This window comes from Vidua macroura, chromosome 5 (assembly GCF_024509145.1).
Source record: "Vidua macroura isolate BioBank_ID:100142 chromosome 5, ASM2450914v1, whole genome shotgun sequence".
In the NCBI taxonomy this organism is placed as follows: domain Eukaryota; kingdom Metazoa; phylum Chordata; class Aves; order Passeriformes; family Viduidae; genus Vidua; species Vidua macroura.
In genome coordinates, this window is record NC_071575.1 from 54,282,040 (window position 1) to 54,306,544 (window position 24,505).

The 24,505-nt window shown below is 36.6% G+C and overlaps 1 protein-coding gene across 1 annotated transcript in view; it reads left to right on the forward strand.

Annotated features, from left to right (window-relative positions):
• Nucleotides 1–24,505, forward strand: part of IL17REL (interleukin 17 receptor E like) — a 46,857-nt gene that overhangs the window by 16,065 nt on the left and 6,287 nt on the right. The window contains exons 3-14 of the mRNA XM_053977901.1: nucleotides 5,247–5,274; nucleotides 11,001–11,150; nucleotides 11,897–12,006; nucleotides 13,309–13,423; nucleotides 15,021–15,065; nucleotides 15,902–16,041; nucleotides 16,312–16,383; nucleotides 18,603–18,657; nucleotides 19,354–19,517; nucleotides 21,785–21,832; nucleotides 22,487–22,544; nucleotides 22,873–23,018. Of these exons, the coding sequence (XP_053833876.1) occupies nucleotides 5,247–5,274; nucleotides 11,001–11,150; nucleotides 11,897–12,006; nucleotides 13,309–13,423; nucleotides 15,021–15,065; nucleotides 15,902–16,041; nucleotides 16,312–16,383; nucleotides 18,603–18,657; nucleotides 19,354–19,517; nucleotides 21,785–21,832; nucleotides 22,487–22,544; nucleotides 22,873–23,018 (1,131 nt within the window). The remainder of the gene's footprint in view (nucleotides 1–5,246; nucleotides 5,275–11,000; nucleotides 11,151–11,896; nucleotides 12,007–13,308; nucleotides 13,424–15,020; nucleotides 15,066–15,901; nucleotides 16,042–16,311; nucleotides 16,384–18,602; nucleotides 18,658–19,353; nucleotides 19,518–21,784; nucleotides 21,833–22,486; nucleotides 22,545–22,872; nucleotides 23,019–24,505) is intronic.

A 24,505-nucleotide genomic window follows, 5' to 3' on the forward strand; every position in this document is an offset into this window, starting at 1 on the left:
TGGCAATGAGAATAATTACACATGATGCCAAAACAAATACAGATGCTCCTTTAGAGAAAAGGTCTTTTGAGGGCACTGTATCAGCAGTACTAACTACGAATTTTTAAGAGTTCTACATTTTCATATTAAGTCTATTAATCATTGCAATTTCTCTGGTTCTTGGTAAATATAACCACAATTGAATTCACTTGCCAAGTGTGTTTTGGAGGTCTATTATTTTTCCTTTTCACTCACTTCCAATTTTTTGTATAAATACTTGATGATGATATAGTTAAGTCTTATTTCATTGGGACAGGAATCATTATGCTGTCACTGTGCTTTCTTTTACTGTAAAGAATTCTGTTTCCTTACATTTGGTAAGATAAATACAGCAGTGAGCTTTCTAAGAACATAATAAGAAAAGTTCTGTGAGGTTCCAGTCCCCATCAGCATCAATGATATGTAAGTTGCAAAGGCATTATGGCCTTTATCTATGAAAATAGGTCTGGAAAAAGCTAAAACATACTTCGTTATTTCCCTCCATGAAGTAATTCCTAGATCGTTTCTGGCACTGAATGTCTCTGTGAAAGGAATTACAGTGATTTGTTGATGGTCTGTGGAGCTTTTGATACAGATAGAGCTCTGAATCATCTCTGTTTCCATCCAAAGTTCTTAAATGGTGGAGATGCATATAACTTTGACTGTGGCTGTCCACTGCTCAAAGAACTTTTCCTTATGGAGGTGATTGAGATCACACTGGCATGCCAGGTTTTTTACTAGAGGCCATGAGAAATCATTGAGGACTCTAATGGGCTAGCATCTGCGGGCTCCTCCCTCTGTGAACTGAATGGGTGGACAGCTGAAGAAAGGAAAGCTGCTGTTGGATTGTTCACACAGCAGGGGTAAGTAGCTTCCCCTCTGTGGTGGAGGATATTGCATGGCTGTGGTGTTCCCAACTGAGACAAAGATTAGTATGACTTTACAAGGCATAAAATGAACCCCAATGTCTTCACAGCTATGGATTGTTCTGGTCACTCAATTTGGACAGGTACATTGAATTAGAAGTTGCTGAGAAGGGTGATGGTAAGAAGGAAAATCTGGTTTATTAGAGAGGAGTAAAAGAGCTTGGCTTTTACAGTCTCACAAAAAATCTGAGAAAAGGCATATTACTGGTTGAAGATAAATGAAATGTAAATTCCAGGGTGGAAAGCATCCATTTAAGTGAAAAGATAATAAGCACAATCAGAAGTCAGTAGAAGCTAACCATTATTGTGTTCATGTAAGAAATTAAAAGGTTTGGTGCTAGTAGACAACAGGTCTTCTGGAATAGCCTTGGCTCTCATAGCAGTGCACATGAAAGCCTGACTGATTTTAAAATGATGCTTCACCAATTTTTGAAAGGGATTAGATTATATGGCACTTGTGGAATAGAGGGGAACGTCAGAATATGGTCATGTTCCTTTCTCTCTGCCTTCTCTGACAACTGAACTTAAAGTAGAAATGTAGCTAATAACTTTGCCAGTGAGCATCACTCAAAAGGGAGGGCTCTATGTTCACTGACTAATGTAGGTGTCTTAATGAATGAATGTTAAATGTCTGACAACCTGGTCCCAAGCAAAGAATACATTTTAAGGATTTTTCAGGCTTCTTACTATTCCTTATAGAGTTGTGGAAGAGCTTCCACCAGCTCTTCTATGAATGAGGTACAACAGAAATAACAGGTAGACTGTGAACCCAAATTTTCCTCAGACTCTTTCCTGCATGACAGAACATCCAGGGAAGAATTTCCACAATTCTGCACTTGATTTAGTGCCTGAAGATATGAGAGGAAATGGGAAGCAGATTTGATCTTTGTTTCTTTTTCTTGGCAATTTTAATTCATGAAAACACTCTCTATGCCCCTAATCCAAGTCTTCCTCTGCTGATCTCACTCTCTTCTCTACAGTTGTTAGAACAATGGGATATTACAATTGTCTTAGATTGAGGAGAAGTTGCTGTGCTAGCTAAAAAGTTGGCACCACATCTTCTATTCAGAATGCTGCATGCTGGTGGTGTCTGTTCAGATAACCTCTAGCTACAGTTGAGTAATACCACAAATGGGGAAAACCCCAGAGAAACAGGAAAATCCCTAACTGTTTGTGCATTGTGTAAGTATATTTTACTTAGGCTCTTTGCCAAAGAAGATATGAATTAAAGATTCTCCCTGTATAGGAGTAAAATGTACTATCATGTTGAGGATCTTATTTTTGCATAAAAGATGCCCTTGGCATTTGTAAAAGAGGAAGAAAATTTCCATTCCTGTTTTAGTGTGTTATGTTTTTCTATTGCACTCATTACTGAAAATTCCTGAAAACAAAAGATATAGAAAGTGGGAGAGGAACTTTGTTAATTCATTTGAGTTATTCTTTCAGACAAATGGTCTCTTTGGACTGTTTTGCAAAGTGATTGTAAAAGAAAATACCACCCCCACCCACTTGCTATTGTACAATAAAAAGAAACACTTCTTAAAAAAATAAGAAATTGGTCTATGACCAAATGTTGCTGTAACTGGCAAGTGTTTGTGCAAATATTTGATTATTTATGTAAACCTTCCCAACAACTCCTCACCCAGAACAACCTAGTGCCCAAGAATGACAAAACATCTCACTTCCAGATCAAAAGTCACAGAAGGATGTTTCTTTCTTTCCTGTGGAAAAGTCAAGAAAATAAATGTAAGAGTTCAGATGATAGGGTTCCTCTATGCAATAGTGAAAACTAGTAATTAATTAGGATAGACTAAAAGGTGTAAGTGAATTTCTTTATCATGCCACAGCCCATGGAAGTGGGTGTTTTGGTTTTTCCCCTGCAATATATGTAATTTAATTATTTTGCATTCAGTTTTCATTTTTCAGGTTTCACAACAGGGGGATGACCTCCTCTAATTAAAGGGCTGAATCCTCTGATTTTTGTGAGGATTTTTTTGTTGTTTAATTCAGTGTGATCTTGATTTTTAAACGTAATTTTTGCACTAAGGTTGTAACCAGAAAGAATGGTTAGAGAAGTTAAAGATGCTGTTCTAAGAAATTTTGACTGGCAATTGGGAACTCTGTCAAGCCACCTAACCAAAATATTTTCAACAGTCTGGCTGCAAAATGGGAAGTTAAAAATATGGAAGTAATTTGCTGAATGATCAGCCTCATGAGAGATTAATTTCTCCCAGTAAGTAATGACTGAGAAATTAGTTGATCCAGCAGCTCCTTACAGAAATAATTAATAAATAACAAGTATTTCTATGATACGGCAGAAATTAGGTTTTATCAGTTACCATTTTCAGTTTTTCATGGGGATTTGAGGAAATTATAAAACCTTTGAAATAGAAGTATCCCAGTTTTGGACCAATTATGTAAAGAAATTTGGTATGCTTTATAGAATCATGAAATGTTTTGGGCTGGAAGGGAACTTTAAAGATCATCTAGTTCCCTGCAGTGAGCAGGGATAGCTCCAGCTGGGTCAGGGTACTCAGAGCCCCATCCAATCTGGCCTTGAATGTTTCCACCACCCTCACTCTAAAACATTTTCTTACTTACATCTGATCTAAATCAACTCTATTTTAATTTAAAACCATTAAGCCTTGTCTGTTGCAACAGGCCCTCATTTGAGTGTCAATGTATTATGCTGTAGAAGCAGCCAAACCAATATCTTTAAAAATGTCACAAATAATTTTTTCTAATCTTTAGTCTAGGACAGTATATTACCACATCTGTCTTATTATAAAATGTGGTTTAAAATACCACCTTTCATGCATTTGCAATTTTTGAGTCATATTACCAAATTGCCAATAGTAAAAGATGACAACTTATGTCAAAAGTGATTGTTAAAAAATAGAGCTGCCAAAAGGACAGAAGAATAGGAACTGATACAGGTTAGACAGTGGTCACTGGTTTTCTAAAGGCCTCCTTTAAGAAGGAACTTATTTAGCTCAAATGAACAGCTGTCATGAAGGACAGGACACACTTCTCAGGTAACCCAGGCAGCTGCCACAGGGGAGTGAATATGCTGCCCTTTCTCACCCACAGCAATAATATGGTTTTGCTCCACAGCTTTATTTCTGAGGAGCACAGGATTCCCTGTGGATGAAAGCCTCCTGGAAAATCAAGCAATAGTTATTTTATGATGTGCTAATGCTTACCCAGGCTGTAGCCTCCTTTCAATTGCTGTGTTTCAATTCAAGAACTTCTAAATGTCCACCAGAAGACTTTTGCTGGCTCTAAAGCTCACAGATTGTTTGCTTGTTGACAAGATCCTAAAATGTTTTAAAAGGACTGAGAGCTGCCATCCCATTTGAGAGCAGAGGAGACAAGGCGCTGCCTGCTACTTTTGTGGGTGGGATAAAAGTATCTCTGTCAATAGGACACTGCTTTTAAAGGAAAGAACATGGGAACATATATTCTGTATGCAAAAGAATACTGGAATAAGGGCTATGCCAGAACAGCAGCAAACAGTATTAGCTGGCTAAGGAATAGCCTTTCTTTAGAGTGTCATGCATAGCAGTCAAAGTAAGATTTGTTATTTTTGTACTCTACAAAATTTTAGTGTGCGGTTAAATGTTTATTTTACTGGGAAAATGGATGTAGTCTGTCTGAAAGATAGCTGGAAGCTTTTTAAAATCACAATGCCAGGTTCACTTTGCCTCTTACAAAGACGCTTTCCCTAGAACACAATAAGTACTGTGGCTGAGTAATTTTATTTTCAGTCTTTAAGCCAGATGTCTGAAATAAAAAGTCCTATTTCTAGACTTCCTTTGCAATTGCCATAATGCTTCCTTTCTAGTAGGATCTTCTAAAAATCATATATATTTAATAATGTTCTAGATATCTTCTCTTGTAAAATCATTGGGTTTCTTTGCCCTGGTGTGAACAAATCCATTTCAGAGTTTAATGAAGTAATGCATTAGCTCTTGGTCAGTAGGAATGGCAGTACCTCATAAAATTATGTCTTTATTTGATGGAACTCTTATACTTGTTAAAACAGTTTCATTCACAGTGGAAATGCATGAAAATGAGGATAATGCTGATCTTGTGTCCTCATATGTATCAGGCTGCCATATGCAGCACTGATGTGCTTTTTCACTGTATTGGAAAATAATTTTTTTAACCTTGAAAATTATTTCTGTTGTGGACTATGAATATATTTACCTGTTTAAGGTATGTTTATTTGTGTACAATGATTGAGCAATATTTATTTTTATTATTACCTCAGCTTTTAAAATATTTTGTTTCTGTTTGCAGGGGATTCACTGTAAAAGCAAACCTTCTGGTGAGTATACATCATTCACATTTTTGCTATGTTTGTTTTTAAAGATAATTTATTAGCGATATTAAATCCACTATCATATTGACATCAGATCACTGTCATTGCAGGGTTCTGTCATGGCAGGTTCTTTCATAAAAAAACATTGGATATTAGTAGGTTTTGATAAACATTAGGTTAACAGTGACAATTGCTTTACAGTTTTCCTTACACTAGTGAAGGTAAGAGAGTTTGCTAAGTCATTTTACATGTTTTTATTGCTTCTACTCATTTTTGATATTGCATATAGTAATAACACAGGGGCTTGAATTACCTGAACTTTGAAGCCTCCACCAGCCACTCCTCCAGTGCACACAGTCATTTGCAGGGAAGTACGAGGCAGCTGCCTCGCAAACTGTGCCCACTGAGAGGACAGTCACAGTCCTGCCTGAGAGGACAGTCATAATCCCTGCTGAAAGGACTGTCATAGTCCCCACTCAGAGGACAGTCAGTCTCCCCTGAGAGGGCCATCCTAGCTGGAGGCTCAGCTTGGAGCACTGCTGGTGTCCACAGTGCCTTTCCCGAATCCACATGGCAGTAAGTGCATAGACAGGGGGAAGATGTGATGCTGAGCTCAAGCATGTGAGATGCTGATGCTGCAGCATGGGGCATGAGCTGAATGCCAGCTGGCATGAATCCTTACTCAGAATGCATGGCATTTATGGGATTGTGTTGAGATGGAGAGAAAGAATATGTGTATGGAAGGGATGCAGTTAAAAGTCCCACCAGAAAAAATCTCTAGTCTTCTGCCGGTCAGCAGAGTGAACCTTTGGTGGCTGGTTCAGGGGTTGTAAATGAATCTTGTTAGGATTAGGCAGCTGAGTTGGTAGTTGCACAAACCATGTGGAAGGTAGAAGAAACAGGGGTGTTGACCCTTGCTCTGCTAGCTGAAGCATGCCTTTACCTCCTTGAGCAGTACAGGCTGAGAAAATCAAGCCCTTCAACCTGTTCTCAAAGGGAAGAATACCCGTAGTTCTGTTGGTTATGAGTTAAAATCTGTGCTGGGTGTTACACAAATGCAGATCTAGATAGTGGAGACTCACAGGTACCACGAGGTGGTGATTCATTCCATCCATTTTAGGACAAGGGGATTTCTATGCTGGGAGTGAGGAAGAGGGGTTGTCACTTTCTGTTGACTACCAGAGCTGCTCAGAGCACAGCCTGGTTGAGTTCAGAAGGGACCTCTGGGAATCATCTGGTCCAACCCCTGATGCAGGGACATGCAGATGCTGCACGTCAGATAAGCTAGATGTTTTACCCAACTGGAAGGGCACTGAAGGGTTTATAAACTAAAGATCCATATCTCTGAAGACGATATACATGAAGCTGGTTGTAGGTTTTTCAGTACTGTCTGAAAAAACTTATCAGCTATCTTCAACACAAGTAACATGTAGGATGACTCAGCCTTAGAGGGGTGATGAAAAAGTGTTTTCTGTCTTCATCCTAATTCACTTGTGCAACAGTGGGTGTATACTCCTTTGCATACTTCCTTTTCTATATTATTTTTAAAATTATTTGTTATTTGAGATAAAATTACCTTAAAAGACCTTAACTCTACTGTAGAGGACTTTTGCAGTAGTAATTTCTTTTAGCAGCAACGAAAAGATATTTCCTAAAATTTGCAACCACTACCTCAGCAGTATTTGGCAGTGTGGTTTTGACTCTGCCTTCTTCCTCCTGCTCTTCTAGAGTGTTAGGTAGCACATAAGAACTACTGTAGTATTTGAAATTCACTGTAATATATCCATACATGGATATCAAAGTATCAATGATTTAAAAAAAAAGAAATCTTCAGAAAATGTATTTGGCACAGTATATCACAGTGTTGTTCAATATTGCTAAAAGTTTGAAATGTTTTCTGAACACACAACCATGAAACCCTTTTAATTTACTGTGCATTGCAATCTCTTGTGAAAGAGAGGCTGTCAGTCTAAAATTTAATCAATTTCATAATTGCTGTAAGTACTTACAAGTAGTGAATTTTGGTACTTATTAACTGAAGTGCACCATGTGGTTATTGTAGGACAGCATATCTACTTTGCTGATGAATTTTGTTGAATCATACTAATGAACAGATGCAGCAGATACTGTGGTAAATCATATGCAAATAGGTTTGAAATACTACTGTAATTTATAGTCATGGAATGATGTGCCAGTGAAGCAATTCTAGTAGGCTTTAGAGATGCTCACAGATTTAGCACTGTCAGTATCCTTAAGTAGCTCAGATTCTTACAATACTTGTAGGGAAGATATGGCAGATAAAAAAACAGTTAGGATTTTCTATTGGGTGTGGTCCCAGTCTTGTTATTAGAAGGTTTTCTCTGCCTTGTTTTTTTTTTTTTTTTTGCTCTTCTCCAATTTCATCTTCTTACCTGAGGCTTCAAATTATCCATTTATTCATTTCTATTGCATATCCTTTGCTCAGCTCTGGCTTCTATTATCCAACTGTACATAAGGTGTGATTTGCTGTCATGACAGTTCTAGGTTGATTGCTGCATCATCAGATTAAAAAATTATCTGCTGTGGTTGAGCTGATGGCAAAAGTACAAGGAAATGTCTACATGCTGAATTATAAGCCTTGGTTTCTTTATGCCTGGGCTTATATGTGCGCATAAATAAGGAACCTTTTATTAAAGCAACAACCCCTCTCTCATGTAGGGCTAATTACAGCTATTATTCATAAACAGAAAATTTAGGTGAGATTTACCCAACAGATGGTTTGTGTACCAAGATGTATCTTTATGTCTTCTGGGGTATAGATAAAACTACTTGTGTGAAAAGGAAAATGGGGTGTGTTCCAGAAGAGAATATCTTAAGGGGGGATTAAAAGATGATAAAGTAGGAGTTTATTGAAGAATTAGTCAGAAATGAGTCTCATACTGTGATGATTTATACAGTGAATGTTATTTTCTGTCAGGTCATCCTTGTATCATGCATTTACTGTAATCCAATGCTAGTATCCTCATGCGTGATATGCTCCATTTAAATTATTTCTAATGAGTTTTGCAGCATGTTTTGCAATTCTCAAAATCTATCATAAAATTAATGGAAAAAAAATCCAAAGTGGAAGCATAATTTCATTTTATTCAGTGTGTTACATATTTGTTCTCAGTTTGAAAGTAGAAACCATGATCAAGGAGAACAGATTCTCTGCTGATGTGACAGCAGAGTGTTTGTGCATCTGTCCGATGCTGATCCAATGTCAATAATGCACCTAGGTTGACTTAGAATTTTCATGAAATAGTTCCAACCCTGGGACATCTGATGATATCATACCTCAGGTTGTAACAGCTACGGAGAAAATTCAACTAAGTCATGACTGTTCCCCCCCCACCAACTAAAAAATAAGGTCAAATAATATGGTCAAATACACGCAAACAGAATGCTTTGTAAAGACCTGTCCACTTTGAATATCTATCTATCTATCTATCTATCTATCTATCTATCTATCTATCTATCTATCTACATATGTATGTCTACATACATTGCCCTCCCCTTAGATAATTTCTATGCAGACATGGCAATGGGCAAGGTTATAAGCCTGGATCAAGAAATTTACACCAATAACCAAAACTTAAGCAGAAACAGTTACTCCCAGATACCACTGGGTATCCACAACTGCATCTCATACAATGTAGTCAGGAAAAAAAAAATTGAGCAAAGAGACGGAGCTCAAACCAATCATCACTTATCACATTATTAGTGATAGTTATCAAGTAGTTCTGCAACATGATAAACACCCAGTTAGTTGTGGGTGGATTAATTAAGTGTTGTGCAATAGCTTTCCATCCTGAGATACCTTCAGGATTATTACACCACCCGTTCTTGGAACATGGAATACAGTGTTCATATCCAGCTGCTGTGCACTGTACTTCTGAGGGCTGTCTCATCTCTGTGAAAATGCTTATAAATTCTTCAAAAGTCAAGGTACTCCAACTGCTCTTAAAGCCTTATGTGTGTATTTTGAGTGATCTGTGTTTTGTCATTGGTTTGCATAATTTGTCTTTGCTAGTTGTCAGTATTTCTTTGGATAATTCAGAGTTGACCTACTGCCAGTTGAGGTAAAGTGTCCTTGTTTTCCTATGCTTTTCCACCTGGTTCATATCAAATGTCCTGTTGCCTCCAAAATATGTTCAATGACACAAAAACAGGCTAATAGAGTGGAGACTTGGGTGTGAAGGGTTTGTCTCTTCTGAATGTATGTATGTAATATGTATCACACAGGACTTATTTCTCCTGATACCAGGTGTGAGGGCACTTAAGGCCTAACAGATTTAACAGATTTAAGTGAAGGTGCCACATTTATGTTAGCCTGTCTTCACATCCTGCAGTACCAGTATCAGATTTTTGACAATGGTCTTCTGCTGGAGCTGGACACTGGGAAAATGAGGGTATTGTAAGGTTAGGAAGACCTCATAAGACAGGAAGAAGTCCTGTTCAGGTTAATACACTTTCAGTCTTTGAATTTAGAGCACTTTCCTTCACTGAAAGGGTTGGGAGGATAAGTAAGGATAAGCTTTGTCTTTCCTTCTTCTCCACACTTTCCTCTGTGAGAGCTGTGGATGTGTCTTCCATGTGAATCAATGAGCATCCACATTTGACACCAGTTCTTGGCTTGACATTGAGGGACATGCCCTTTCCTGATGCTTCCATTAAGGGTGCTGTCCTGAATTTTATGGCAAGTACAGTATTGTGGCACTGCTGTTTCATGCTTCCATACCTTTTGCCATATTTGTTGAACTCCTTCTAGGAGCATTTTAAACTGCTGAATTATATGAGTCTGTCTTTTTTTTTTTTTTGTTTTGTTTTTGTTCTTCTAGCCTCTCACCAGGGGAAGGAGAATGGTCAATAAAATACTTTTTTTTTTTACTTGGGTGGTTTTTAACTTTCATGCTGTGTATGAAAGGAAGGCTAGTAAATATTTCAAAGAAATAGTAGTTACATAGTTACAACTAAAAAGAGCTGTGTTGCATTGCACACCACAAAGCCAAGGGACAAAACCTAATTCCCTGGCTATTTGTTCTGATAGTTTCTTGAATTACTAATTTTTGGGGCTACAAAGAACGGATGTGAAGTAGAGAAGCCCAAGAAATGCAAATGGAAGAAGACATAGTAGCTGGGTTCTGTGCCTATTGATTACTGTGTTCTGTGCCTTGAAGGAGGCCTGGATAAGATTTATTCTGCTCTCGTTTTTCTGGTCTAAAGCAGAAGGAAATGCTGTAGGTGATTCCATGACTAGGAATGCAATGGTGCCCTCTTGTGTGAAAGTGAAATTTTATCAGCAATGGAGACCGTCAGAAAGTCCTAAAATTAAAGTACTTTTATGAGAGTGCTTACAATATAGAGGTACTAGTTTTGAAAAAAGTTTATATAAACTATTAGTTTAGCCATGATCTAATTAGTTTAGCAGATCTAATTAATTAGAACCAGTATTAGTCTAGGTGTGCTCCGCTAACCTTAGTTAGAAGTGTGATTGCTTCCTCTTGTGGGTTAACACTTCCCTAAGCCTAGAAATTTATTCCAACCCCCTTCATAGCCATGTTGGCTATGTAAAAGTCTTAGGTAAAGTACTGGCTTTGCTGGTCACTTTCTTACTGGTTTCAGGAGAGCTGGAACTTCCCCTGTAGTGCTTGTTCTCCCCCAGACATCCTGTGTGCAATGAGTTTTCTCTGTCCTTGTGTTTGCATTTGCAGGTGGCATTTTTAACAGCTTCTGCCATGATGCTCCTGCATCTTTATCTTCTGTGGTACTAAAAAGCATGAAGATCTCAACAGTGATGAAATGTGTCCAAGGAAGCCCATGCTCTCTTCACTTAAACATTAAAGGAACACTGAGTCTGGATGGTAGGAATCAGTTTTACTACTGAGCCCTCTCTGTTCACTTTTTGTTTATGGCCATTCAGCCAAAATTTGTTCCATATTGTAATATTTGGGACCAAGCTGTTTTCATGTAATGTTATCAGAAAAATATTTTTGTGAAAGCATTTTACTACAAAACAGGATGACGTTGTGACCCTTCTCAAGTGAATGAGGACTAAGATAATGAATTCTGCTTTCCAATATAACATATGTAACTTGTCCTCTGCCAGTACCCCAAGCACACAGCTGTCCTTTTCTTCCTTGCTCTGCCATTCATGCAGGCACACACACTAATTCTGTCTGCTCTGATAATCTGGACATGAGTGACTGCCCCTACAGAAGGAGAAGCAGTTTATTCATCTGAAGTTACAGTTCTCCACTACAAGAAAATGAAAGTGCATGAACTTTCTGTGCATAGTCTATTTTTACTAACACCTTGCCATTCATGTGCTTCATATGTTACCCTTTAGATGTTTCCTAGTTGCTTCACTCAGAGTTAATGGGTTTATTTTTAAACTTGCATAATTAAAGCTTCATTTGTAGCAATCTGTATTAAATCCTTGTTCCTACTCCCATGTGTGAGTTATATATAATGTCTCTTTTTTAACAGTGATATATGTGCCTTTCACTTAGAAGGAAAGCTTATGACATGATGTATTTTAATTTATATTTTTGATCTTCTTAAAGATGCTTAAATTATATTTTTTCAATCTGTTCCTAAATCATTGCAGACAATATCCGTGGGCTGGAAATATGTTCTTTTTCACTGGACACACAGCAGTCTCAATGCATAAATGTGAGAATCACTAGGAAAAAAAGCAAGATGCTTAATGGAAAGAAGGTAAACATCTTTTATGCTTCAGCATAACCAAATGAAACTCCACAACAAAATTCCCTTTTACAATATATAAAGTTAATTTTCCATCATTCTTGTACTTCTTCTGCCTACCTTTTGACAAGGGAGCCTGTCTCTGCAGAGCCTAATTTTCATACCAGTCTTGCTAGCTTTCTTTTTGTGCCCTCCAAATTGTGTGGAAGCTTTTCTGACTCTCTGACTCCAGTGTCTAGGAAGAGCAATGCTACAGAGATTTTAAGTGCATATTACTTCAGTCAAACCATATCACTGGAGTTTACACATCTAGAAGACAGACAGGTGCCTAAGCACTTATGCTCATCTGTCCTAAACCCATTTAAGGGGCAATATGTGTTAAGGGGAAGTATTTGTTGCTAAAATTTTCAACTGAGGAAAAAAAGAACTGCCCTTGACCAACTGTTTGAAAGGCATGAATTTTTGGAGTTACTGGTGGATAACGGTTACTAATCCTGCACACAATGTGTTGCTTCATGTACTTTGTACACCTTACACTGATTGCACATGTGGAACAAAGTTCTACCAAACTGCAGTTGCAGTTTGCACTTGGTGTCTCTTGATGATGGAACATCCATCCCTATGGGCAATGCAGGGCCACCAGCCAGCAACCAGTAGCTTTTAGAGTAAGGCAGGTTTATATGCAAGAATCAACAAACATATTTAATGAAATTTTCCTAGTTTCAGTTCAGTGACTAAAATGGTGACATAAGACATTTTTTACCCTCCAAATGCCTTTACCAAATAGGAGAGTATCCAACATGAAAACCTACAAGGAATTTAATAGTTAACTGATAGCAGTGAGGGAATGACCTGCTATAACTGTACCTCAACTTTTGTTTCTTAAATTACTTTCTGTCTCATAAACAGTTATTGAAATTAATACATTCTCTGAAGTTGCCATTAAATATTTAAACAGACTTTTTTTTTTTTTTCAATTCTGCAAATGTTTGTGCTTGTAAAATGCCTATAGACTGGAGCTTTTGATATTTCTATGCTTTTAGGATTATTTGATATCTTGTAGATATTTGGATTTCTAAAAGTGAAGGTGATAGCAACATCCTGGATTAGAAATAATGGTACTGTTTGAAATCCTTTTATTAAGTTGTATCTGCTTCTTTTACATTCCTAATGCTACCTTATTGATTGCTTAATGCTGCTTTTAAATGTAAATATATCTGAATAAAGAATATTTATTTCTTAAATATCTTAGCCAAAGGTTTTTCTGCATCTGGAAGTCATGTATTAACTTAATTTTATCAATGTTTTAAACAGGTACAGGTACAATTCAATTGCATTGAAGTCAATGTAGCACAACACATCTATGTGACCATGAAAACTGTACCACATTACTGTGAAGTCAAGCTGAGTCAGCAATACTATGTTGAAGGTAGGAAAGCATCTTAAACCAGATGCTTTTCAAGAAATATCTTGTAAAATTATAAAAAAAAGAAAAAACACCAACCAACCAACCAACTAACCAAAAAACCCTCAAAGGCAAATGCACATCCAAATCGCATTCTGAGATATACTGACCTAACTGATCATGTATGCCAGGACAAGTCTTAGTTTACATTTCAGTGATTTTTTTTTTGTTAGCAAGTAAAGGGCTCAACTTGCTATAAAACCCAGAGTTTATGTCTAAAGGTACATAGAAAACTGAATTTACACTATGCATTTGTCCCTGTTGCCCTTCTTGTGATTGGCACGTGCTCTTTCTCTGCCTGCAGGTTCAGCCCTTCCTGCTCTCTGTGCCTCAGATGGAGCTTCTGCTTCTCTGCATGGGTGGCCCAGGGGTGGCTTCAGAAGCTGAGAAAAGATTAATAAGAAAGCCTATAGAAATTTATTTTTACTTTCATTAACTAGCTGTTCTATAGCCTGTTTACATGTAACTGGAAAAGATTAGGTAGCATTTTTCCAGTTTTTTGGGGTGAAGTGCCCACAAATTTTTTTACAAATTATGCCATGTACATACAAAAATAGATTCAGCACTGTGGTCCAACCAAGATACGGTGTGGCCAGAGAAGGAAAAAGCAAAAAATGACGTGAGACCTCTTGTTTGATCCCATGCCTGGGACTGTTCTGCCTTCCCACATCCAGAGCCAATGGATGGGTGCTTCTTGCCCTTGCCCCTTGGTACAGTGTCATCTCTGCTGTATGGTTTCACACTTTGGTACAAGTAAGGCCTTTTTGTGCTTAAAAAGCCTTCAATTTTCTTATCAATCCTGATTCACTATTGAAGTATATAAGTACTTTGCGAATAAAGAGGGGAGGAAACAAAGTTTTATGAAGCCCAGTTTTAAGACACATTACCAGGGTGAGTGAACAGATGAAAATAGGAAATATTTCTTGGTGGAAAAGGATTCAGTGGGGAAATTAGAGTAAAATGCTGCTCCAATGCTGTGTTATGCAAGGAGGAGTGAAAGCAACACACGAAAAGTTGTTTTAATGTTCTTAAGAGTTAAGTTTTGGAGATAAAAATACCAGATATTCTGAAAGTATTGCCTGGCTTCTAATTCTGGTAAGCTCCCTAGGAGCTAGGTAGGGTGTTTCTTTCTAAGACTGGAGTCAGAATAGCAAAAATACAGAGTTATTGATAACAGAGAAATGAGCCTGGTAAACAACGGGAGTTGTTTTTTGAAGAAAAAGTAACCAAAATTAATATTATTACTCAAATTATTGTTAGGTTCTAGGTAAAGAAGTGTGGTGCTATATCCTCAGTTGCAGCCTTAACTGCTGATGAGGTTTCCCAGTAGAAACCCCAGACTGGGGAGATAGATCCTTAAGGCATATTGTGATATAATCTCTGTGTGTGGGAAGAGTACTTCTCTATTTTGCTGTTTATCTAAAAATGTGTGCAAGTCTGCCCTTAAAAAGAGGGATGAGAGAGGTTTTCTCTTGGGAATCTACTGGATAATTTGGCAGTTTTTTTACGCAGTTTTATCAACAAAGCAGCACTGAAACAGACTCTGCCTTCTACTTTGCAGATTGCAGAAACAATGATGTGGGAAAATATATTCCAGCTTGTTCGGGTGAGCTGAACTCCTGTGCAACTTAGAGCTGTGAGATATTTCTAGTGACCTATACAATGGCATGTTTTCCTACTTAAATGAGCAGGGAGAAAAAATTATGATTTCCAACTACCACTACTTATAATTACCATCTAGTTGATAGGTAATGTTCTGGAAATGTATTGCTATTGAAATGGTACATGGTAATATTCTGGAAATATATTTCAATTGAAAATGCTACATGTGAGGTAAAGGTTTTGATATTCTATTTGATTTCTAAGCTTTTGGAAATAGATGTGTGTTCTTTTAATGCACTTTGGATTGCTGGTTTTATGTTTTGTCTATTGACAGACCTCATAAATAGATTGAAACTAATTTGCCAAACTGCTATACTGCTTTTGGCATACCTCTGAATATATATATATATATATTTCTTCCACATATTACATTTGTCTATCATAGTTGCACATATTCTCTATGTAGGAAAATTACAATCTTGGGATAATCAGCCCTTATAGTAGTTTTAGTGTGTATATTTCAAATATTTGTAGATAAACTACATAAGATTCCAAGTACTAAGGTTGAGTTAAAATTGGTAGGTGTTTGGCCTCTCAGTATTACAAGTGCTAAGCTAAATAATGCTGAATGAAAATTATATCTCATAAAAAATGAGGACTATTAGAGTATAAAGTAATAATAATTTTAAACATTCTAGGTAAGATTCTATAGATGTTGAGTTCCATCTCCATCAAATTATGAAATATATTCTGTACCTTTTATAAATAGATAAAATAGAAACAATAAAGTTATAAAGAAACAGTTGTAATAATTTCATGCTTGATTTTATTTTTTTTCAGCTGGAAAGTTAGATTATAATTTAGACAGGGCAAGGAAAATTGTAACAGTGAATGTATCCAACTTTCCCCGAGATCACGATTATTATGTTCGCCTGTGCCATAAATGGTTTACCTGTGAAGATGTTGGGGCATTTGCTGTGGTGAGTGAAACTCATGATGCTTTGGGGAACTGGTGGGGGGGGGTTGCCTTGCAGATGGCAATACTCATTAAGGTCATAGTTATAGGAAATGCCATCTATGTCTATATCTATAGCTAAATCATCTGTATCACCTCTATAATCTATATCTATATCTGTATCTATCTGTATTTATATCTATATCATCTCTGTCTATATTTATCTATATCTATTATTTAGCTTTATTAAAAGAAGTTTACTGTCCTGGATTTATGACCATCTTTTTCATTTCAGATACAAGGAAAGGAATCTTTTAAATCCATTTCTCTGAAATATTCTCAGCTACTCCCTTGTCTTTGCATTGAGGTAATACAGTCTGGAATTTGGTATATATTTGTGTTTTTGATTAAAGAAATTTTATCAGGCATTTGTGGTAAGAAAGGAGGAAAAACCTGAGGGAAAAAGGCTCTAGAACCAAGTTTTTGACTAAGGCTTTTTTTGACCTTAGAATTACGTAAATGTAAGGAAGAGATTTTTTAAGATATGCTAATTAAAACATGGCAATCAGAAGAAAATGGGATAAAATTTACAATAATTTATGGAATGTCTTGTGTAATATTATTTTGACTAATTTTTTTATAAACGATGAAAAGACAGAAGACATAATCTGACTGAATGTCAGCAGCATTTGATATAGAAAAACTAAAACAGGAATTGAGGAAACCGAGAGCAAGAACAAGATTTGAGTGGTAGATAATACCTGGCTGCAAGACTAATTCAGCAATTCCTGTTGGATGGGCCTGTGCTGGTAGGGAGGTTGCTTAAGGATGACACTTAGAGTCATTCTAATATAAATATTTTCATCAATGACATGGGGACAAAATGCAGGAATGTGTAATGGGATTTGCTTGGAACACAGTTGGGACCTATAATTAAAATGGAAGAGGGTCAGGGTGATTGGAAGAGACTAGAAATCTTCATATGTGACATGATTGAAGGACGATGAAGTGTAAAATATGAAGTGCAAGTTCATGTACTTTGATAAAAAGAATTCTTGCTGTAAGATGTGAGTCCTCATTTAGAAATAACAGTGGAAGAAAAAAGATCTGGCTGAAATAGTTGGTCACAGGGTGAGTAACTAGCTTGCTTCCATGATATCAGCATGTAAAACATGAACAAAAGTCTAGTGAGTTAGATTATTACAAGCTAACAGGAAAGTATGGGCAAGGCCTTCTTTGAAATACTGTAAAGAATTCTTGTATTCAAGAAAGATTAATTCAAAAGGAAGATGCACATAAAAGATCGGTAGTGGCTGGGGAATGAAGAGACTGTTTTACAAAGGAGATTCAAATACCGTGTTTCCATTAGCCTGGTAAAACACATGCAAAGAGAAAATATCTTTGCTGTGTAAATACAGACCAGAAGGGTCACTTATAAGGAAAAATAAGATATGTTTTAAACAAAAGCCATTCTTGTAATGAGAAGGAAGGGGGATAAACTTCATTCCATGAATGTATTCAGGATAGTTACAGATTTTGATGATAACCTGAGATGTGAGATTTTGGAATGTCTTTCATACAAAGAATAAAAGGTCCCAAACAAATTTAAGATTATCTTGATAACATAGAAAGATGCTATGTGAACCTAGTTTTCTCACTGAATTTTGGGCTTGGGTTTACCTTGCAGATTAAGATATCTAAATGTAGATATCCAAATATAGATATCTACATTTGAATTAGGTGTCCAAACTCTTAAAGTCAATGGAGATCTAATTAATGCAATCAGTTGCTCAACTGACCAAAGGTAGATGGCCTATCCTTTTGGGATGTGCTGGACTGCACTGTAGATTCCACTGGCTGCACTGGCTGGGTCTTCATAAGGCTACTGTGATAGTAATTTGAGCACTTTAAGTCACATTTAGATGTGTACATTGTGGGACCTAAAATCACATACCTAAATAGGCAAGCTGAACCACAAAGTCTGGTTGAAGCCTAGGGAATTTTTTCATTCCACTCTGAAAATATGAGGTCATTAGAAAAACTTTATTCCTCTCAGTGTATACACAGAAAATTCTGCAATAGGATTGCTAAGCAAACAGATGGGAACTCCAAATAACAGAAACATTTGCACATGAATCTAAATTAATAGGGCGTAGCAGCAGCCATGCATATATACTTGGAGACTGGGTTAAGGGTTAGTCTTCAGATTTTAAGAATGCATCCTTTACCATTGCCCAGGCCAGGAGATCTTATATTATGATTATTGAATATTTTGATTCCCCTAGAAAGTAATGACACTCTAAGAAACATAACGAAAATCATACTGGACGGTTTTCTAAATGAAATTGGACCAAATATATGACTTAGAAATAGGAATATAGTGTTAGAAGGGATCACCTTAGTTCAATGCCCCTAATGATGAACAACAAAATGAAAAAAATAGTGCAAAACTTCTTTTAAAATGACTTCCAAAACTTTCTAACAAACCTTATCTTTGGCAGGAAAATTTTCTGTCACATTCTACCTGAAATATTAAAAACATGTGTGTCTGACAACCTCTAACTGATGTCCACTGTTTGATTGTAGGGTTGGCTGGCACTTCCAGATGCAAGGAGGATTCAACTTTGCCCCTTTGAAAATGGCAAGTACTGCATGCTTACTCTTTATAGGAGTGACTTTCAGCTCCATTAGTAGGTCACAATTTAAATTAATCTACACTGAAAATCATGTATTGCAAAACTTCAAGGAAATAATCATATTGCTTTTTTTTTATTGTGGGTAGATGAAATAACTTTCAGACCAAATAATTCACAAAGTTTATGCCAACAAAAACACTAAGTGTTTTTAACACTAGTGCTTGTAACACTAACTTTCCAGTAATTTCCCACATTTTCTGAAGTGACACGCAAACTGGGCAGAAGGAATAAAAGGTCAGCTTAGAAATGGTGTGAGAAGAGGGCTTCAAGGAGACATTTGACGGTGTCCAATTTCCAACTAAAAGGAGGGAGCAAGGAGTTGAAAAAGGAGACAGTTAACTAAATAGTCCTATGATTAACAGGAAATTATTCACACAAATATTCCAGCAATATCAGAAACTGGTCTGAGAAGACAGCTCAGAAAGAAACAGAAAAACAGAAAAAGAAATTGTCTTCTTTGCACACATATGAAAGTAATTTTTTTACCAGGCAAATAGAAAAAAGTGTGGCCTAAAAAGTGTTTTATTGTTTTAAGTCCAAGATTTTGGTTTAAAGCACATGTAGAGGTACTAGACTTATTAACTGTGTTGGTTCCTGTCTGGACATTTTGAATAATGTTTTCCCTCTCTCTTTGTGCACAGATACACAGGTGCTATGGGACAATATTGTTTATAATCCATCAACACAAACCCTTGCCTGGGAGCCAGTCTGTCCTGTCCTTGTCATGGTTAACCTATGCAGGTTCACCAAGTCAAATGACCATTGTGAAGATATAGAAAAATCTTTCAAAAATTCTTCTGAGAAAGTAAGTGCTGTGTGGATTAATTCAAACTGTGAGATTGAAAGGCATCACCAAAGGCATAATGTGAAGGCATAATAGACTTTGGTATAAAAGCAGTTGCAAATTCCTCACTTCTTCTCTGATACTTAAAACTATTAATAATCACAGTCTGTTCTTGCACACTAATCATATGATTTATTCAAAATAGTCACTGACTCATTATAAAGAAATAAAAAGTGGACATGACTGGGCAGCTAGTAATGTTTGCTAAATTCTTTGGGGTAAATAGGATCTGCTTTATATTTATAGTTCATGTCAGATTCCCTTTAAAGTAAGGGAGACACACATTGCAAGGACAATTCTTCTCATCTGTAGATAGGCATAGTAGGTTGGAGGGATTTCTCTCTGATGGTACCACCTTCTTTTTACTGTCATAAAAGTCTCTTGTGATTAGATCAGATGTAGATATTTAACATTTAGACACCAGAAATGTAAATTAGATGAAGCTAAATCTCTTTAAATATTTTTGGAGACATAACAGTACTTTGGTAGGCCACAATTGTTTTGTAATTAAGATCTTCCTGCAGTGCCTTCCTCAACCTAGTCCAATGTCTTGAAATTGTGGGTGCTGAAATATTGTGTCACTTAGTTCTTCCAGCACTTATTTTCTCAAGTTGAGGAGGGTTGAGATTTGAATGGCTTAACACTTCAATCTGAAATCTGATGATACTGAATGCTCTGGCTTTTTGAGGTTCGTTAGAATTAATTTAATAATGAAAAATAAGTTTCAGGCTTGCCTGATTGTGGAGAGAAAGTAATAAACTTAAAGTAACAACAGAAAAGCAAAAAAAAAAAAAATCAATCATAAGATATTAATTCTGAAACTTTTGGATTAATATTATTATTCTGATGACATGATTGGGGAGGGGGTGGGGCTGACTCAAGACTGTCAAATGCTTTTGTGATTAGGAACTCCTGGCCAAGCCTTTAGTGATTGCTAAGATTCATCATTTATGAGTTCCAACAAAGCTTTGATCTTGAAAAAACAGATTAATTTAATTCTAGATGCGAGTGATCACTGTGGGATTATTCATCTGCTGGCAACAAGTACAATTAATTGCTTGCAGGAGAGAAAAAGGAAAAAAAGGGAAAATAAGACTAAAATGGGTTCTGGCTGGTAATGGTTGTATCTGTTACCAGAACAGAATCCAAATTTATTACATAGTATGAGCGGTTTTCTGTATTTACTGATTGTATTTAATGACTGAACATTAATATTAATCATAGAACCATAGAGTGTCCTGAGCTGGAAGGACCCACAAGGATCATCAATATTCATGGATAGAATGGATTCTCTTTTTTTTCCCTCATTAATTCTAACAAGCTTGATGTTGAATTTGGTCCATTTATTGTACTGTAACCCTGAAAACCATCTCTGTAGTATGCTGGAAACTACTGCATATTCCTCAGATAGGGCCACCTGCCCTGTAAGTAAGTAAATAAGGCCACGCACTCTAATACTATGTATTGACTTAGGCACAAAAGCTGCATCACTCCTCTTTACTGAGGCTGGAGCTTTCTCTGTCAATGACAAAGCTGCTTCCAGGTGTGAGCAGATTCCTACAGAGCTATCTGCTGGGACAGTGTTGTTATGTTCTCAAAAGAAGTTACAGGAAGGAAGTGTTTGCCTGTGTATGGTGTTCAGTCACTTGAGCAACAAGGGCTTATTTCAGTAGGATCAGTTATATGTGTAGCAATTGTTTATATAAGACAAGGCTTTTTGTGGTGAAGCCCGTGGTGGGTAAACAATTGTTAATCAAGAAAACAACATTTTGTGGATTGCTTAAGTGGATTTCTAAAATTCAACTTATGTTTCACTGTTCTGAAATATAAGTATGGAAAATTGAAAGATTTCTCAACTGATGGTGGAATACTTTTGGATGTGTGTTTAAGTGTACTGCTGAGTTGTACATGAGTGGCAAATAAGGGGTTGAAACAAGTTGACTTTGTAATCAGAATTTTGCACAAGCCACCATAGAATCAATTAATTTAGCTCTAATGGGTCAGTCTGACCATAAAAAATTCTACATGTTGCAGATAAAAAGAAGCAAAATATTCAGTAATCCAAAGCAGCAGTTGTTTCTAACCATTTTATGTGATAAACTTCCTGGGATATTTATGAATTAAACAAAGCAGTTGTCTTCGCATTAATCAAGCCATGAAAATTTCAATAGTTGATTTTGTGAAACTAGTTAATAAAACTAGTTAATGCTGAGTGCTCTGTCTTCCAGCAGGTTAAATATTCTCGTGTGGACACTCACCCAAGACTTTGCATGAAGGTAAAGGAATTTCTTAGTAAAACACATACTAACTGCCCTTCTGTCTCTAAAATAAATGAGCTGCTGATGTTCTTTATGATCACTATTTTGTTTCATAGCTCTGATGAATGGGAACTGAGAATGAAGGAAAAGTGAAGGATTAGATTAGAAGGTGATTGTTTTGAAGTGCAACAGCAATGATAGATAGGACACATGTCAGATTGTTCCCTTCCTTTTTGTCTGTTTAAGAAAATCAGGAAAAAATGTTTTTCGTCAATGCAAACTCTGAAGAATGTGCTAAACTTAACATATAAAGTTTTTCATAGTAAATATTTGAAAATAAAATTATCAACACAGTACATTTAATGGAGACTCTTTACTATTCTAATTGAGGAAAAAAAAACCAAATAAGGCCAATACAGGCATATTATTGTTTTCTTTTAGATTACTTTTAACTTCGTGGGACTAGATATTTCTGTAAAATATGCGTGCTTATAAATACCTGAAGAATTAGGGGATCTAATTTGGTCAAGGTTTGGAGGATACCATAAAGGAGGAAAACAGTGAATTAATCTTCTGCAACTTTCTGGAATGCCCCGATCATCACTAGTTGAATATTTTGCCGCAGATTGAAATGGAAAATCTGGTTTTCCTAACAGATTTCTCTGCTTTCAGTTTACAACCAAACGAGGATCTTGGATTAAATGTCCATTTGCTCATGGAGAATTTCCAGGTAAATATATATTTTTAAAATTGCATAACATTATATTGTGGAAAGTATTTAAATCACTAGATATGAGCTGTCTCTTAAGTGAGAAGTGTTCATAACACTGTAAATGGTAAACTAAGTCAAAGAGATTTGACAGCTTGTTACTTCTATGTATCCTCAGTAGATCTAGTGTTCATCAGTATAAAGAGTAACTTGTAGGAATCAAAATAATTACTTGCATATAATTTGATAACACTTAAAAATACAAAAACCTTTTATTTTAGGCATAAATTTTAGAATATAATGTATGGTCTTTGTACATCTAAAAGTAAGTATTTTCCCCTAATATCAGCCTGGAAAATGAGAACTGCTGCAGTTGCAGAACAAATACAAGTTTTCTTCACGTCCCAAACCAAGGCACAGTTCTCAGTGCTTGTGTGTAACAGGACGCAGATGGCTTCATGTGACTCTCTTGGGATGCACCATTCAGTCTCTGTGGTTTGTATATATTATTTCTTAAACATCTTAAGACTTTTAAACATACCTAACTTATTATTCCATATATTCTGCAGCTTGAATCCATTAATAAACCATGTACATATTGGAACAATTACTGGAACATTTTATAAGCATGTAATTCTAAATCTGATCTCACACTGAAACAAGAAATAAATAAAGATCCTGAAGTCAAATGAGTCACATCAAATGATGTGACTATTGACTGGAACCTTAATATTCTTTTAATGTCAGTTTTGTAGTGTGGTATTTGTATTATGTATATAGCAAATATTACTGTTAGTATTTCATATATGGGTCACTAATCACACATGATAAAATGTGAGACTTGAGGCATCAATCCATGATGAGCTCTAAATGTCACCAATACAAACTACAAGCTACCAATACAAACTCAACATGCAAAAAGGGTTCATTTTCAGCCAAATTATCTTTTTGAGCCAGTTGATTGTGTGGCTACACAACTCTTCATCCAACAAAATGGGGACAGAGTGGGGAAAGATTATAGGAGGGTCAGATTTCAGTTTCAGGTAACAGCTAGTCATGAGAGCCTCATTCCTCTCTTGCAGCTTAGTCTGTGCCCCACACATTTTCAGTGCAGCACTGGTTTGCCCTTTAACCCTGCCTATCAGTTACCTTGTTGGCCCAAATTATGATCTGCTGAGAGACACATCTGGAAAGTGAGGTCAAAGAGCAAAAGAGAGGCCATAGTATTATTTTTCAAACAGGAGAATATTAGCAGGATAGATCCTAGTAGCTACTAGGACCACCATGCTGAAAGGCATCTGTCTGGTTCAGCAGCCAGCTCCTCAGCACTCTCGGGTCCACTGCTAAATATGTGCTCCTGCTGTCTGCTTCACTGACCAGATACATGAAATGGTGTATGATGAATGTTGAGAAATTTGAGAAATCTAGATATTGTGATTAGAACTGTTACTCCTGGCTATGCCTGTTGACTTGACTCCGCTGTAGGGGGATGTGCTTTAGGACACGCAAGCATAACTCCTACATATGTGTCTGTAAGGTATATTCCAACTGTACTTACTTGCCACTATGCAGGGACACAATGCAGCTTGTGCCTTTTTCAGGTACTTGTGATTCTTCTAGTTAGAAGAGTGCACATACCAGGGCTTAGCTGATGACCAGGCAGTTGTGAACAAGCATTTCTTAAACATGATGGGGTGCACACTGAACGCTGAATTTGTTTTCTAATAAATCAGTTTAGATCATTACTGCACCTCTGGTGCTGAATGTAACAGAACAGCTGATAAGAAGAGTTTTCCAACTCAGTTCAATCTGAGGACATGCATGAATGGAAGATAATAACTTGCTCCTCTAGGAGATCCCAGAGCTGAATAATCATGGTGAAAGGCCTGGGAAAAAACAGCTATCCTAATTAACACAGACCACAGACGCCATTGGTGGTAATATCAAGAGTCTATCCTAATGGAAAAAGCTGTCTGGAAAAT